Source organism: Pecten maximus, chromosome 13 (assembly GCF_902652985.1).
Source record: "Pecten maximus chromosome 13, xPecMax1.1, whole genome shotgun sequence".
NCBI classification, from domain to species: domain Eukaryota; kingdom Metazoa; phylum Mollusca; class Bivalvia; order Pectinida; family Pectinidae; genus Pecten; species Pecten maximus.
Window position 1 is genome coordinate 933,913 of NC_047027.1, and position 18,771 is coordinate 952,683.

The 18,771-nt window shown below is 38.8% G+C and overlaps 1 protein-coding gene across 1 annotated transcript; it reads left to right on the forward strand.

Moving 5' to 3' along the window:
• The first annotated feature begins 15,107 nt into the window (after window positions 1-15,107).
• Window positions 15,108-15,935, forward strand: LOC117341356. The gene has a single exon (XM_033903212.1). It carries the CDS (start codon window positions 15,108-15,110, stop codon window positions 15,933-15,935), a length of 828 nt encoding a protein of 275 aa, XP_033759103.1.
• The last annotated feature ends 2,836 nt before the right edge of the window (window positions 15,936-18,771 follow it).

The window sequence follows — 18,771 nt, forward strand, 5'->3', positions numbered from 1 at the left end:
GTCTGACCAGACTTACACTCGTCTGACCACAATAACACTCGTCTGACTAGACTTACACCCGTCTGACCTGACTTACACTCGTCTGACCAGACCTACACTCGTCTGACCACAATAACACTCGTCTGACCAGACTTACACTCGTCTGACTAGACCTACACTCGTCTGACTAGACTAACACTCGTCTGACCAGACCTACACTCGTCTGACCAGACTTACACTCGTCTGACCACAATAACACTCGTCTGACCACAATAACACTCGTCTGACCAGACTTACACTCGTCTGACCAGACTTACCCCCGTCTGACTAGACTAACACTCGTCTGACCAGACGTATACCCGTCTGGCCTGACTTAACACTCGTCTGACCGGACTTACACTCGTCTGACTAGACTTACACTCGTCTGACCAGACTTACACACGTCTGACCAGACCTACACTCGTCTGACTAGACTTACACTCGTCTGACCAGACCTACACTCGTCTGACCACAATAACACTTGTCTGACCAGACCTACACCCGTCTGACCACTCGTCTGACCAGACTTACACTCGTCTGACCACTCGTCTGACCAGACCTACACCCGTCTGACCACTCGTCTGACCAGACTTACACTCGTCTGACCACTCGTCTGACCAGACTTACACTCGTCTGACCAGACCTACACTCGTCTGACCAGACTTACACTCGTCTGACCAGACTTACACTCGTCTGACCATACTTACACTCGTCTGACCAGACTTACACTCGTCTGACAAGACTTACACTCGTCTGACTAGACTAACACTCGTCTGACCAGACTTACACTCGTCTGACCACAATGACACTCGTCTGACCAGACTTACACTCGTCTGACCAGACTTACACTCGTCTGACCAGACTTACACTCGTCTGACTAGACTTACACTCGTCTGACTAGACTTACACTCGTCTGACCAGACTTACACCCGTCTGACCAGACTTACACTCGTCTGACTAGGCTTACACTCGTCTGACCAGACTTACACCCGTCTGACCAGACTTACACTCGTCTGACCACAATGACACTCGTCTGACTAGACTTACACTCGTCTGACCAGACTTCCACTCGTCTGACCAGACTTACACTCGTCTGACTAGGCTTACACTCGTCTGACCAGACTTACACTCGTCTGACCAGACTTACACCCGTCTGACCAGACTTACACTCGTCTGACCACAATGACACTCGTCTGACCAGACTTACACTCGTCTGACTAGACTTACACTCGTCTGACCAGACTTACACTCGTATGACTAGACTTACACTCGTCTGACCAGACTAACACTCGTCTGACCTGACTTACTCTCGTCTGACCAGACTTACACTCGTCTGACCAGACCTACACTCGTTTGTTTTTGTTTGTTTGTTTATGTTTTACGGCCCATCGACAACTAGGGTCATTTAGGGCCAAACAATATACTAACATGTTTTATTTTGTAAGTTAAAATCAGATAAAATTTGTCATTTTTAAAAGCATCCGTATTGTATATTTAGATCATTATGATAAAAAAGTTGGTTAAAAATGGTAAAATATGTATATGTACGAATAGATTATGTGAACTTTGTTATATAAATAGAACGTGAAAGACAGTAACGTAAAAGACATCAAAGTCTATAAAATAGATCGATTTCTTTCAAGTAGCTAAATATTGTTTTCGAATCCACGGAACTGAAAAGGGTTTTCATATCCGGGACTCGAAAGTATTTATCACGAATGTGCTTGAAATCGGAACATTCTATTAAAAAATGTTCCACTGTGAATTGAGCATCACATGCATAACACACCGGTGGATCCTCTCGTTTCAAAAGTAACGAATGAGTAGGATATGTGTGCCCGGTACGGAGGCGAGAGAGGACTATTTCCTCTCTACGATCCTTCCGACTTGGTTTTGATGTTTTAAGTTTTGGTTGTACTTTAAAAAGTTTGTTGCTCGTCTCGAGATACCAGCGTTGCTGCCATTTACTCTGAATGGCAGAATTAATTATAGGTTTGAAATCTGTATATGGTATTTTAATATTTGTTTGTTGCAGATTTAGAGCAAGTTTTGCTTGGCGGTCAACAAGTTCGTTGCCTTTAATTCCGACATGGCTCGGAATCCAAAATAGTGTTATTTTGCATTTTTTTAAGATACGAGATATTCGTAAAACAAGGTTTTGTATGAGTATATTCTTTGGATCTCGTGATTGTAAATTCTGAAGGACAGATAGAGTCGGAACAAATTATAGCCTTTCTGATGCGTTGTTCTTCGATATGGTCGAGGGCCAAATCGATGGCACATGCTTCCGCAGAGAAGATAGAGGCACCATCTGGTAAGCGGATTGAAGAGCAATGGGGATCGGAATAGCATGCTGCGGAGACCTTTACTCCATCTTTTGAGCCATCAGTGTAGATCTTAACGTGATCGCGAAACTCTTTAATGCATTCCCGAAAGGAGGATTTGTGTTCTTCGGATAATGCACTCGATTTTGCCCTCACGTGTAGAGTAAGGTTAATATCAGGTGTTTCGACAAGCCATGGCGGTACATCCGATACGGTGTATTCGCCTATGTTGTCTAAGCTTATGTTAAGTTCATGAAGAAAATTCGAAATTCTAATGCCAAATGTTGGTAAGAGTTTTTGGTTTTGAGTAAATATGTTTTGGTATTGCGGATTGACAACAAGGTCAAAAGCCGGATTTTTCGGGTTGGATTTCAATTGGGCGGCATATTGAAGAGAAAGTTTTTCCCTTCTATCATTTAAAGATGGTTCATTTGCCTCTACATAAAGGCTCTGCACTGGTGTTGTTCGGAAAGCACCAAGTGCTAGACGTAATCCTTGATTATGGATAGGATCCAACATTTGCAGGTAAGAATTCCGTGCCGATCCATAAACGATGGACCCATAGTCGAGTTTTGATCGAATAAGTGCCCTATAAAGGCGCAGAAGCATTTCACGGTCTGCGCCCCAGTCAGTATGGGATAGTACTCGTAAAATGTTCATTGCCTTTGAGCACTTATCCTTCAAGTATTTTATATGTGGAACAAAGGAAAGTTTCGAATCGAACATTAGTCCGAGGAATTTAGTCTGCTCGACAACTGGAATTTTGATGCCATTTAATGTTAGATCTGGATCATTATGTGGTTTTCACACACTCGTCTGACCTGATGAACTTGACATTTTATTCAGCAAAGCTGGAAGTGGAGCTGCTATAACAGAAATTTCTGACAGAATTTTCGATAAAATCCCGCCATGAAATCTCATCAGCTGTTTCTTATCTCCAGGAGATGGGAAATCTCATCAGCTGTTTCTTATTTCCAGGAGATGGGAAATCTCATCAGCTCTTTCTTATTTCCAGGAGATGGGAAATCTCATCAGCTCTTTCTTATTTCCAGGAGATGGGAAATCTCATCAGTTCTTTATTATTTCCAGGAGATGGGAAATCTCATCAGCTCTTTATTATTTCCAGGAGATGGGAAATCTCATCAGCTCTTTCTTATTTCCAGGAGATGGGAAATCTCATCAGCTCTTTCTTATTTCCAGGAGATGGGAAATCTCATCAGTTCTTTATTATTTCCAGGAGATGGGAAATCTCATCAGCTCTTTCTTATTTCCAGGAGATGGGAAATCTCATCAGTTCTTTATTATTTCCAGGAGATGGGAAATCTCATCAGCCCTTTCTTATTTCCAGGAGATGGGAAATCTCATCAGTTCTTTATTATTTCCAGGAGATGGGAAATCTTAGATTGCTACTACGTTGGCCTTGACCGGTTTTACCAGCCACTGTAACATGACCCTAACCCTAACCCTAACAATTATATAGGGACCACGGAACCCTAACCCTAACAATTATATAGGGACCACGGAACCCTAACCCTAACCCTAACAATGTTATAGGGACCACGGAACCCTAACCCTAACAATGTTATAGGGACCACGGAACCCTAACCCTAACCCTAACAATGTTATAGGGACCACGGAACCCTAATCCTAACCCTAACAATTATATAGGGACCACGGTAATGTTCACGTTTATCACTGTCCTTCAACATGACCTAACAATTCTATAGTTGCATGACGAAATTCACACTTAGCTGTCATGTTCATTTTCATGAGTCTTCAGAAGAAGTGGCGAATCCGGCGCAGATGTTTTCAAATGTTTCTTGGTAAATAAGGACATCATCAATGTATCCACCACAGTCTTCAAAATTTGATAGTACGCTATTTATAAGTCGCTGGGAAGTTGCTGGAGCATTTTTCATATCGAACGGAATATATTTATACTGGTACAGGCCTTGTGATGTGACGAATAGCGATACATGGTTATTTAATATGAAAAATGAATGAAATAGAATATACCTAGGTTATATAAGGTTAACAGAAAACATTGATCATATCTCTACATTACCAATAGATAGATATTTACATACAACAAATAGAGCACAGTCAAAGGTTTTTATCTCGTCTCTTCGAAGAAGAGTGAGAGCTTATGTCGTCACTCCGCCGTCGGCGTTGGTTTTTCAAATGTTAAATTTTTGGTGCAAGTGTTGAAAGGCATTATAATTTATGGTAATATGGTCCCTGTTGGGGTCAAACTATCCCCCGCCAGAGTTAAACTAAAAGATTTTTCTGGGGAAAAAAATAGAATTTTCAAATATTTGGACTTAAATATTTCTGCGTTCAGTTTTTGGTGTAAGTGTTGAAAGGTATTAATACATCACTTTATAATTGTACTATGGTGCTAATAATTGGCAATAGAGTCCCTCTGGAGTTAAACAATCCCGTCCTAAAGTAAAGCTTGTAAAAAATAGGATTTTGTTCTTTTTAAATCTGTGGTTTTTTTGTTTTTATTTTTAAATCTTTGGACTTTATATTAAGTTTATGTTTTGAGTGTTGATAGGCAAAGTTATACATGGTATTAGGTTCCCGGTACGGGTTAAACTATCCCTTGCCAGAGTTAAACTGAAAGATTGTTTTGTTTTTTTTTTTGGGGGGGGGGGGGGGGGGGGGGGGGGGGGTGGAGTCCAAATGTTGAAAGCTATTAACACATCACTTTATACTTCGTACTAGGGTGCTGATTTTTTTCCCTATGGAAATACTCAATCACTTCTTTGGGTGAAACTGAAAATAAAACAATGTGAAAATGCTCACATAAGACAATTGATACCGGTCCACATTTTTCAAGGGAGACAACTCTCATAAGGATAATATCTTTTAAAAAAATGAAGAAATACGTCCAAAAGCAATTAGATTTGTATTTTATATATTCAATTAATCTACAACAGCAAAGCTTGTCTCCCAAATGTTTGTCAATAAATATTTTATATATACATATTTGTATAGATTTGAATATTGCATGAATTCACAAAACAGAATCTGATAAAATAAACAATATAAATATTATGAATGCAATTTGCGAAACCATTCCAATTTATATATTTTGATTATTTATTGACAAACATTTGCGAGACGAGCTTTGCTGTTCTCAAACAGCTCTTGTTTTTCATACATGCCTCTTAGCAATGAATTTAGTAGCAGGGATATTTGTGAAAACTATTAAAGAATTACTTCTTGAACGAATTAACTTGCTCTCGGCACACGATTTAAATGTTAAAAGGTTGTTATCAAAATATTCAGCGACACTTAAGAATGTGTTCTGTAGATGTAATCTAAATGCTCCCTATCATGAATATCATTTTATTCTTAAATGCCCAGGCTATTCATATCTATATACTTTAGCAAATGCTAGGACATATATAAGGTTTTATTCATATACAGTTGTGTGATGTGCGATACAAACCGTACAACTGTGCGATACAAACCGCACAGCTAACGAAAAGTTTACAAATATTACGGAATAACTAGCTATACGAAAAGATATACGAAAAAAATTAAATTATGATATAAGATGGTCGCTTTTTAGGTCACCTGAGACGAAGTCTCAGTTGACCTATTGCAATCGCCTTTTGTCTGGCGTCGTGCGTCGTGCGGTGTGCGTCGTGCGGTGTGCGTCGTGCGTCGTCCGTCGTGCGTCGTAAACTATTTACATTTTCAACTTCTTCTTAAAAACTGCTGAACTAAATTCAATGAAATTTACAGGAAGCTTCCATGGCTGAGGGTGAACCAAAATTGTAAATTATATGGTCCCCATCCCCCAGGGGCCTGAGGGGCGGGGCCAAAAAGGATCAAATTGACTAAAACTTCAAAAATCTTCTTCTCTACTCTCAGAAAAGGTGGAATCAAACACTCTTCATAGATGAAAGGGTCTTAAGGTGCTTTACCAAAATTGTGAATTTCATGACCCTGGGGTCTCATGTTTGCCCCTGGGGAGGGGGTAAACTTTACTATAGTTTGTATAGGGAAATCACATTTTTGACTATTATTTGTTGGATTTGTATTGGAATTCATTCTAACTTGTATCAAATTATCAGCATGGGATGACAGTTTGATGGTATGTACATGTTGGCCCTAGTTGACCCCCCAGGGGCTGGTGGGCGGGGCCAAAAAGGGTAAAATTGACAAAAATTTCAAAAATCTTCTCCACTCTTAGATATGGTAGAATCAAATACTCTTCATAGATGGAAGGATCTTAAGGTGCTTTACCAAAATTGTGAATTTCATGACCCTGGGGTCTCACGTTTGCCCCTGGGGAGGGGGTAAACTTTACTATAGTTTATTAGGTCATCTGACCCAAAGGGTCAGGATGACCTATAGTCATCGTCCGCCGTGCGCCGTCCGCCGTGCGCCGTCCGTAAACTTTTTCTTTCAAAACGCTACTCCTCCTTAACGCTTGGGTGGATTACTTCCAAATTTGGTTTGAAGCATCATTGGGGGAGGGCAATCATATTTTATATAAATGAGGCTGGTCTGACCCCTGGGGCCAGAAGGGCGGGGCCCCAAAAAGGGAACTTAGGTGAATATTGCTATAAAATCCTACTCCTCCTTTACCCTTAGGTGGAGTACAACTAAATTTGGTGTGAAACATCATTGGGGGAGGGCGGTCATATTTTATATAAATGAAGTTGGTGTGACCCCTGGGGCCTGAGGGGCGGGGCCCCAAAAGGGGAACTTTGATGAAATTTTGCTATAAAATCCTACTCCTCCTTAACCCTTTAGTGGATTTCAACCAGATATGTTGTGAAACATCATTTGGGGAGGGCGGTCATATTTTATATAAATGAGGCTGGTGTGACCACTAGGGCCTGAGGGGCGGGGCCCCAAATGGGGAACTTTGATGAAATTTTGCTATAAAATCCTACTCCTCCTTAACCCTTTAGTGGATTTCAACCAGATATGTTGTGAAACATCATTTGGGGAGGGCGGTCATATTTTATATAAATGAGGCTAGTGTGACCCCTGGGGCCTGAGGGGTGGGGCCCCAAATGGGGAACTTTGATGAAATTTTGCTATAAAATCCTACTTCTCTCTAACGTGTTGTGAAACATCATTGGAGGAGGACAATCATATTTTATATAAATGAGGCTGGTTTGACCCCTAGGGCCAGAGGGGCGGGGCCCCAAAAGGGGAACTTTGGTGAATTTTTGCTATAAATCCTACTTCTCTCTAACCGTTAGGTGGATTAATACGAAATATGGTGTGAAACATCCTTTGGGAAGGATGGTCATATTTTATATAAACGAGGCTAGTGTGACCCCTGGGGCCTGAGGGGCAGGGCCCCAAAAGGGGAACTTTGGTGAATATTTGCTGTTAAATCCTAATCCTCCCTAACCTTTTGGTGGATTACAACCAAATTTGATGTGAAACATAAGGTGACGGCAATCATATTTTTTAATGAGACAGGTTTGACCCCTGGGGAAAAAAAGATGGGGCAAAAGGAGCGCTTAGGTTTAACATTTCTTAAAAATGCAATTCCTCCTTAATGCCTGAATTGATTACAACCATATTTAGTATGAAACATCATTGGGGAAAGGCAATCCTAATTGATATAAATGAGTCTTGTCTGACCCATTGGGACAGAGGGGCATGCCCCAAAAATGGGAACTTGGCTAAAATTTTGCTTTATGATGCTGCTCTTCCTGGACATGGTATATATACAACTATTATATCAGATATACATTATATACATGGTATATATAGGACTATTATATCAGATATACATTATATACATGGTATATATAGGAATATTATATCAGATATACATGGTATATATAGGACTATTATATCAGATATACATTATATACATGGTATATATAGGACTATTATATCAGATATACATTATATACATTATATATATAGGACTATCATATCAGATATACATTATATACATGGTATATATAGGACTATTATATCAGATATACATTATATATGATATATATAGGACTATTATATCAGATATACATTATATACATGGTATATATACAACTATTATATCAGATATACATTATATACATGGTATATATAGGAATATTATATCAGATATACATTATATACATGGTATATATACAACTATTATATCAGATATACATTATATACATGATATATATAGGAATATTATATCAGATATACATTATATACATTATATATATAGGACTATCATATCAGATATACATTATATACATGGTATATATAGGACTATTATATCAGATATACATTATATACATGGTATATATACAACTATTATATCAGATATATATTATATACATGGTATATATAGGAATATTATATCAGATATACATTATATACATTATATATATAGGACTATCATATCAGATATACATTATATACATGGTATATATAGGACTATTATATCAGATATACATTATATACAGTATATATATAGGACTATTATATCAGATATACATTACTATACATTATATATATAGGACTATTATATCAGATATACATTATATACATTATATATATTGGACTATTATATCAGATATACATTATATACATTATATATATAGGACTATTATATCAGATATACATTATATATATAGGACTATTATATCAGATATACATTATATACATGATAGATAGGACTATTATATCAGATATACATTATATACATGGTATATATAGGACTATTATATCAGATATACATTATATATATAGGACTATTATATCAGATATACATTATATATATAGGACTATTATATCAGATATACATTATATATATAGGACTATTATATCAGATATACATTATATATATAGGACTATTATATCAGATATACATGGTATATATAGGACTATTATATCAGATATACATTATATACATGGTATATATAGGACTATTATATCAGATATACATGGTATATATAGGACTATTATATCAGATATACATTATATACATGGTATATATACAACTATTATATCAGATATACATGGTAGATATGACTATTATATCAGATAGATATTATATACATGGTATGTATAGGACTATTATATCAGATATACATTATATACATGGTATATATAGGACTATTATATCAGATATACATGGTATATATGACATAACGTTCAATACCCCCCCCCCCCCCCCCCCCCCCCCCCTCTCCCTTAACGAAACACCGATAATTATAATCTGAAGATCGTTTTCTGAGGAGTAATACATATTGGTCAGTACTCTCAAATCATATACTAAATAATGTTAGCAAACCAGTACTGACGTTTTATAGTTATCATATCAACTCTACGATAAAGAGCCACTCTGTCCGCTGTATTGTTTTTTTTAATCCTAAATTGTGAATCTGTAGATTTATCCAACAAAGTTCTGTACGTCCCTGAACAGGTGTACGTCCACAGGTAACTTACCGGAGTTATAAAGGTCGCCGTTACTAGTAAACATCCCAGAGGAATTAATGTCAAACTCCTGCAACCGTTCACATCGATAACCTCGCACATTGTTAAAAGCATGGATCAATTTGTACAGAAGTTCTGCGGATGCGTCCGCCTGATATAGGTCTTCAGAAAACATGTCACGTGACACGTTTAAATATAAACTATATAGAACGAAAAGAGGATTATATATATCACCTACACTGCGCACCCGTGGTTACGTCATTATCGCAGCTTTAGGTACAATGATAGTTAGTCTTCAAATTACATTTCCCTATAAAGAGTTACGTTACATGATAAATAGCCGACCTAATCGGAACAGCCTTACTATGAACCACAACCACACTGGGGGTAAATACACAAGGCAATTTATATATCCTTTCATATCATTGGCTAGATCAGATGTCCTTTGACCTCATTCATTTGACTAAGTGTGCCGATAATATCGACATATTGGTTTTTCGTCCTCGCGACTCATTATATTGACGGACCATAATTTACGGACACACTTAAAGTGGTCATCGGGTCATTTCTCGTTCTGTGGATGTAAACCTGTCGATATGAAGGTAAGTGTACGATTCTATAAAACCTGATATAATTTTACATTTGTGATGTATACCCTGTCCCGGTAAACCTTTACCGGTCAGATATAAACGAGAACCTCCGTCGTTTGACGTGGTTTGTTGATCAGAGTTTGTCCCCCTTTTTATTGTTTTTGTTTTAGAATTGATGCATCGCTACTATGTCACAATTATTTGTCATTGTTGTTTTACTGTGAACAAAAAATAATTAAATATATCGACTATTAGATGTGACATATATCAGTAATTCCACAGTGCAGAGTTCAGCAGTCCTCCGTGACTTACGACAAATAACACTTATACCATACCAAACATACGTAAATAGCACATCTCCAGCTCGCCATTACACGAATACATGGCCGTACAACAAGAGATATTTGTGCCGGCATACCGTAATACAATATCGCCGTGAATTCTAGGTTAAGGCTTAGTTGAGCACCGCGTGATAATTACAATAGCGGTGTGTCGCGAGTCTTTGTTTTCGGTATATAAAAGAGAATCCTTAGTATGTCTAACTGGATTGTAGTCTCTTTTATTTCAAAAATATATGTTAGTGCATGTCTTAGCCCGTTCCTCACCTCTGTCAGGGACGACCACATTTCCAACACGGCGGTTTTACTGTGGAAACCTGCCAACCTGTGATAATTAACGATTTACGATAATGGAAGGTCTTTGGTATTAAGTGAAGGTCTGTTGTATTCAGTGAAGGTCTGTTGTATTACGTGAAGGTCTGTGGTATTAAGTGAAGGTCTGTTGTATTACGTGAAGGTATGTTGTATTACGTGAAGGTCTGTTGTATTAAGTGAAGGTCTGTGGTATTAATTGAAGGTCTGTTGTATTAAGTGAAGGTCTGTGGTATTAAGTGGCCTGTTGTATTAAGTGAAGGTCTGTTGTATTAAGTGAAGGTCTGTTGTATTAAGTGAAGGTCTGTTGTATTAAGTGAAGGTATGTTTCCTTTTATATCTGTGATCAATCAAGGGAATCGAACTGATATCCATGATTTCAATGACAAAAGACAATTCGATAAAGATATTTACTATATACTTCAAAAAGTAATTCGATGCATCGTTTTTGTGGACTTGTCGGCGATGGCTTCTGGGGTTCGCTGTCATCTGTTGTATGTTTGTGACTCAGTAATCACGATTTTCAACAAGAAACGAGAAAAGGGTATTTTTAAGTAATTTGTATTGCTATATTTTATCTTTATTGACGTAAAACCGTCTCCCAAAAATAGATTTACGGCGTGCTTTAGGTTATGTGATTGGGGGAGAGGGGCAAAATGGAAATGAGTTGTCGGTAATGAAACTTTGTAGATACAAATAGATTATTGAAATGTCTTCGTTATTATTCATTTGTTTAGTGGTTATCGTTTCATGTATTTTCACATATCTAGACCAAAAGACCAGTTTATGTAGAGAATCCAAAATAAATTTCCCACAAGGCACTCCGACTTCCGGTCGTAATAATGGCGGCTCAAGACCAGTCGGCATGTTGTAGGCTTTTAGCGATTCTTATTCTGTTGCTGGGATATTTGTAATCTATCGAAAGTGGACAAGTTTTTTGTTCACAATTTATGAAAATTTAATAAGTAAATGTCATGATGAGAACGTACTTATGATGTTCTTTAGAGACATTTTGTTTAATGTGGAGGCACGCCACTTCAGATTTGCGTTGGCGTACGTGCTGGGTAATGGAATTAGGTGTAGCCTTTTGTTAGAGATTGTTGACTTCAGACAGTGCTATGGACTCCGATTCAACATTTACAAGAATTCAATCTTGTATTTGCCTATTGCAACACTCATTCGCTCAGAATCAAGACTACAGTGGATGGCAATGTTGAGTGTAAGTACCGATTGCTAATCTTAGTAACAGCTGCCTTGAACATCGTACGACAGTATACTGAAAGGAGTATACAGGTTATATTTAGTTGTAGTTTAAATATGAAAGCAAAGCAAACACTAATGTGACAGTGTAATTGCACTTAAACAATTGTACTGGGAATATCGTCACTGTCACTTGTTCAGTATGAATTTTTCTGTTTTCAGTTCAGAGAAGGAGATATTGTTTGGAGTCGGGTGCCAGGAATAAAGAATTTGCTATGGCCTGTTAAGGTTGATATAACAAGAGCTTTTGGGTACTGCAGGTATGTACACAACTGTATGCAGGAGTGACAAGGCCTGGTATGTACACAACTGTATGCAGGAGTGACAAGGCCTGGTATGTACACAACTGTATGCAGGAGTGACAAGGTCTGGTATGTACACAACTGTATGCAGGAGTGACAAGGTCTGGTATGTACACAACTGTATGTAGGAGTGACAAGGTCTGGTATGTACACAACTGTATGCAGGAATGACAAGGTCTGGTATGTACACAACTGTATACAGGAGTGACAAGGCCAGGTATGTACACAACTGTATACAGGAGTGACAAGGCCTGGTATGTACACAACTATTGTATGCAGGAGTGACAAGGTCTGGTATGTACACAACTGTATGCAGGAGTGACAAGGGACTGGTATGTACACAACTGTATGCAGAGGAATGACAATGACTGGTGCTGTAAACACTGTATGGCAGGAAGTGACAAGGTCTGGTATGTACACAACTGTATGCAGGAGTGACAAGGTCTGGTATGTACACAACTGTATGCAGGAATGACAATGCCTGGTATGTACACAACTGTATGCAGGAGTGACAATGCCTGGTATGTACACAACTGTATGCAGGAGTGACAAGGCCAGGTATGTACACAACTGTATGCAGGAGTGACAAGGCCTGGTATGTACACAACTGTATGCAGGAATGACAAATCATACAGTTGTGTACATACCAGGCAATGTAAATGAAATATTGAGCACTGCACCTATCTATAATTTCCAAGTAGACATTTAGTTGTGTAATTCATGCATAGTCTAATACTAAATGCAAAAATATACTCTGGATTAACACACCGACATCGTAGGTTGGGATTTGGTAATATCAGCAAAATGAATTATCTGTTCACTTTATGAAATATTGTTGTCAAACATCAGGTTCACTTAAATGAGTATCCAGTCTGTATTAATCCTGTGATCTATATTCTGCTACATGAATGTTCGGACAATATCGCTATTTTGTGAATGGGGCTGGATGATTTTGTATTAAAAAAATTGGCCACAGTAAACCAAATATAGAATTTACAGAATAACACAAATGGAATTTTACAAAATATGCATACAAACTGAAATTGAATAAAAAAATATTCGTGAATTTAAAACAAGCCAGGGGAAGGGGGCTATTTTTCATTATGAGGTCTAAATATTGCTACCTGATAAAAGTCCTCAGTGATGGAGACTAAAATTATACATGTACCCAGTATTACATTGACTTGCAAGTTTGACTTTGTCACAATGTCAAATGTTTGTGTTCATTAAATGAAATACATGTATGCATGTTTCCATTGAAAGATGTCGAACGATTTGAAAATGAAAACATTGAGGAGAAAAGATATGTAGCAAAGAGTAAGAGGATGTTAAAATATTTAAAGAAAATATGTTGAATATTTGCAGTAATGTTTCCATCATGGTTCTTTTCCAGAAGGCTTTTAATTACCTGTTTATATTTTGTTAATGCTGTTAAAGAATCCTGTTTTGATGGGCACTTCTGGTCTTCATAAAATACTGAATGCCATCTCATCAATATTCAAGCTACCTTTCATCTGTGGTCCAATTATGATTGAACAGTCTCTTATTATTTCAAATGATTTCAAATTTGGAGGTTCAAATTCGAATATATTTATGTATATTACATTTGACATGGTTTTGGGAAATGACAGCAATCTTGGATTTTGACAAAAAAGATTGTTGTTGCTGTGTATCTAGAAATACTATGATACAGATATTTCAATATTATGTTCTCAAATGTATCGTGTTGATTCATAAAGCAATATGCAAATTAAACCTTTTGAGAGAAAGAACACAGTGGCTGTTTACATCATAATTGGCCAAATATACATTTACTGTCGTTGGGACTTGGAATAGCTTATATAGAGAAAACAGAAAAAAGTGAACTTGGATAGTGACAAAAACAAAAACAAAAAACTTTGAAGTTACTAGGTGCGTTTGGTTTGGTTTATTTTGTTTAACGTCCTATTAACAGCTAAGGTCATTTAAGGACGGCCTCCCGTCCGTGCGACATGTATGAGAGTGGTGAGTGTGTATGTGTGTTTTGGGAGGCTGTGGTATGGTCGTGTTAAGTCTCCTTGTGATAGGCCGGATCTTTTGCCGATTTAAAGTGCTACCTCACTGAAGCATACTGCCGAAGACACCCAGCAGCACACCCCACCAGGTCACATTATACTGACAACGGGCGAACCAGTCGTCCCACTCCTTATTTGCTGAACGCTAAGCGGGAGCAGCAACTACCATTTTTAACGACTTTGGTATGACTCGGTTTGGTTTGGTTTATTTTGCTTAACGTCCTAAGGTCATTTAAGGACGGCCTCCAGTGCGTGCGACATGCATGCGTGTGGTGAGTGCGTATGTGTGTTTTGGGAGGCTGCGGTATGTTCTTGTTAAGTCTCCTTGTGATAGGCCGGAACTTTTGCCGATTTATAGTGCTACCTCACTGAAGCATACTGCCGAAGACACCCAGCAGCACACCCCACCCGGTCACATTATACTGACAACGGGCGAACCAGTCGTCCCACTCCTAATTTGCTGAGCCCTAAGCAGGATTACAGCATTCCAATGGATTGTAGGCCCGAACTTGATAAATCTGATCCGAGACTTAAGCTGGAGGTGGCTAATGATGGTCTCCTGGCAGTAGAGGGAATGGCTAAATTTGAGTTTAAGTTGAAATCCACCAAATTTGAATGGAACATGTACGTAACAGACATTCGAGAGGATGGTCTGTTAGGTTTAGACTTTCTATACAATCACCAGTATATGTGTGGGACTGAAACAGGTTTACGGTTTAACGGGAAGAAGTATGAAACGTTTATTCATAGGGCCCCATTTGGTGTGTCAAGAGTTTCATGTGCTACAGAAACAAAAGTACCAGCAAATAGTGAATGTGTTTTAGTTGGACGGACAAGTTTGGGTATACCTTTCTCAAAACCATGTGCTGTGGGACCATTACCTAGGGTCGAGAATGACTTGTTGGTAGGAAATGCATTAGTGACACCAGGAGATGAAATTCCTATTCCTGTGATGAACTTAACAGATGAGGATATTATCATACATTCAGGACAGTCTATAGCTAGTGTCCAGGAAATAGTTTACTTTTCAACTTTTGACCCAGGTGACAATCCTCAACACAATGGATGGGTTAATAATGTGTCTGCTGCTGAAGTGTGGCCAGAGGGTGTACAAAAGTTATGCAATGAGTCTAGTGTGAACTTATCTGAGGATGACATTCTGAAACTGAGGAGACTGTTACAAGCTCATTTGTCTGTATTTGCAAGTTCTTCTGAGGATTTGGGATTTACAAATATAGTGGAACATAAAATTGATACTGGTACAGCCTGTCCAGTGAAACAAGCGCCCAGGCGACCCCCTATGGCATTTGCTAAGTAAAAGGAAATCATTTTGGAAAAACAATTAAAACAGGGTGTCATTAAGGAGTCAAAATCACCGTGGGCCAGTCCTATGGTATATGTCAAAAAGCCCGATCGGACCACTCGACCTTGTGTAGATTACCGTAAGCTAAATGAATTAACTAGGAAAGATGCTTACCCCCTGCCAAGAATGGATGATTGTCTGGATAGTTTAAGTAAGGTTTACAATCAGGGTATTGGCAATTCCCAGTAGCTCCTCAAGATCGCCCTAAGACTTGGTTTATTGGTTTATTTTGTTTAACGTCCTATTAACATCTAAGGTCATTTAAGGACGGCCTCCCGTGCGTACGAAATGTATGCGTGTGATGAGTGCGTATGTGTGTTTTGGGAGGCTGCGGTATGTTCGTGTGAAGTCTCCTTGTGATAGGCCGGAACTTGTGCCGATTTAAAGTGCTATCTCACTGAAGCATACTGCCGAAGACGCCCAGCAGCACACCCCACCTGGTCACATTATACTGACAACGAGCCAACCAGTCGTTCCACTCCAAATATGCTGAGCGCTAAGCAGGAGTAGCAACTACCATTTTTCAAGACTCTGGTATGTCTCGGCCAGGGGACAGAACCCAAAGCCTTCCTCACAGCGGCGAACGCTCAACTATAGGCCAAAAGTGAGGCATTGTCAAGGGAGACATTAGGAAGAAGAAAGTTATCAAGAAAGAAGAGAAAAGATTAGATCCCAAGTTTCTTACGCCCTACCTGCAGGGCAGCGCCCTAAGACTGCGTTCGTAATGCGCCAGCTACCTGTCATACTTCGTGGCTTACAGTTTTACACCTTGTTGATATACTTGGATGATATCATTTTTAGTGAAAGTGTTGATTCACATTTTGATCGATTAGATCAAGTTTTCAAAAAACTTGGTAGTGCTGGATTAAAACTGAAGCCAAGTAAATGTCACTTATTCCAGACAGAGGTGAAGTTCCTGGGACATATTGTTACTGGAGATGGTGTGAAACCTGATCCAAAGAAAGTGGAAGTTATAAATAACTGGCCTACACGAAAGTCACAGACCGACATTCGTTCGTTCCTGGGATTATGCTTTTATTATCGACGGTTCATTAAAGGATTTTCCGCCGGGGCTAGGCCAATGAATCGCCTGTTAGAGGCCGAACAGGAATTCATTTGGAGTGATGAATGTGAAAATTCTTTTCGAGATTTGAAAACTGCATTGACAGAAGAGGAGGTAATGGCATATCCGGGAGATGAAGGATTGTACATTTTAGATACTGACGCATCAGATAAAGGAATTGGGGCTACACTTAGTCAAATGCAGTGGTCAGCTCGTGCAGGAAAAGAGGTGGAACGTCCTGTAATCTTTGCTAGTAAATCACTTACAAAGTCACAGCGTCGTTGTTGTGTTACGAAACGTGAGCTGTTAGCAGTGATCACTTTTGTTCAGCAATTTCGTCATTATCTGTTGGGGCGTAAATTCCTTATACGCACTGATCATAGTTCCTTGAGATTGATTATGTCATTTAAGGATCCTACAGACCAGACTGCTAGATGGCTGGAAATACTGGCACAATTTGACTTTGTCATAGAGCATCGTCACGGGAGTAAACATCAAAATGCTGATGCTTTGTCTAGGTACCCACGTGACCCCGAGGAATGTGACTGTTATGACGATGAGACAATACTAGAGGATTTACCTTGTGGTGGATGTGACAAATGTGTTAAGAGGCATGAACAGTGGTCTAGTTATATGGAGGAAAGTGTAGTTGTTCCATTGCTAACCAAACCAGTTAGACATATTGACATCCAAAGTCATGCCAGTGTCAACACCCCACCCCTACAATCTTATTTCAGTTATTGCGGCTAATGTTGGTGGTGTGTACAGCGATTGGTTCAGTGATTAGCTACCTTTTCATGTGTGTCAGAAATTATTTTGTTTTCTTTCATTGTGTGGTCGGTGTGCGGAGATTGAGATATCGCCGTGAAGAAAATATTATGGAGGGACAGGATCTTACTGAGATTCACCAGCATAGGGACCCCGGGGGGACTAAACTTAGCGGGAGATCCCTTAACGAAGATCTTGATCAATCTCAGGAGTCGATACCTGAGTCTGAGGTGGAATATTTTACACCTTTAGAATGGGTTGGAGGATATACAAACACTGATATTAAGAGAATGCAAAGTGAGGATCCTGGTATAGCACTTATACTGGATAGTGTTAGTAAAGGAGAATGGCCCGAGTGGAACGTAATAGCTGCTGGAAGTCCGGCCGCCAGAAATTTGTGGTTGTTGTGGGATTTATTACTTCTGAGAGGAGGAGTGTTGTACAAGCAATGGAAAGGGAAGGATAAACAAATGAAACTACAATTGGTGCTGACACGAGTCCTAGTTTCGCGTGTGATTAAATCAATTCATGGATCTATCACTTCAGGACACTTAGGGGTAAAGAAAACATTAAACAAGATATCCCAGAGGGATCTTGGCGCCCACCATTGAATGATCTTTATAGGTTCCATGTCAGATTGATATTTTCCCTACTTTTCCCTTCCTCTAAGTCTTACTTATCTGTGTAAATTCAGAAACAGCCCTCTAGTACTTTTCAAACAAGGGGAACCTATATACAGAATTTAAGATTTAGCTATAATGGCTGTCTGTCGGCCATGTTGTTTTCGTATTGGTCCCAATATGCAAAACTAGGCACTGAGGGGAACCTACATATGAAATTTGAAAAAGATCCCTTCAGTACTTTCACAGAAATAGCGATAACAAACTTCAATTGTCACAATCCGAAATGGCTGCCTGTCGGCCATGTTGTTTTCTGATTAGTCTCAAAATGCAATATGCA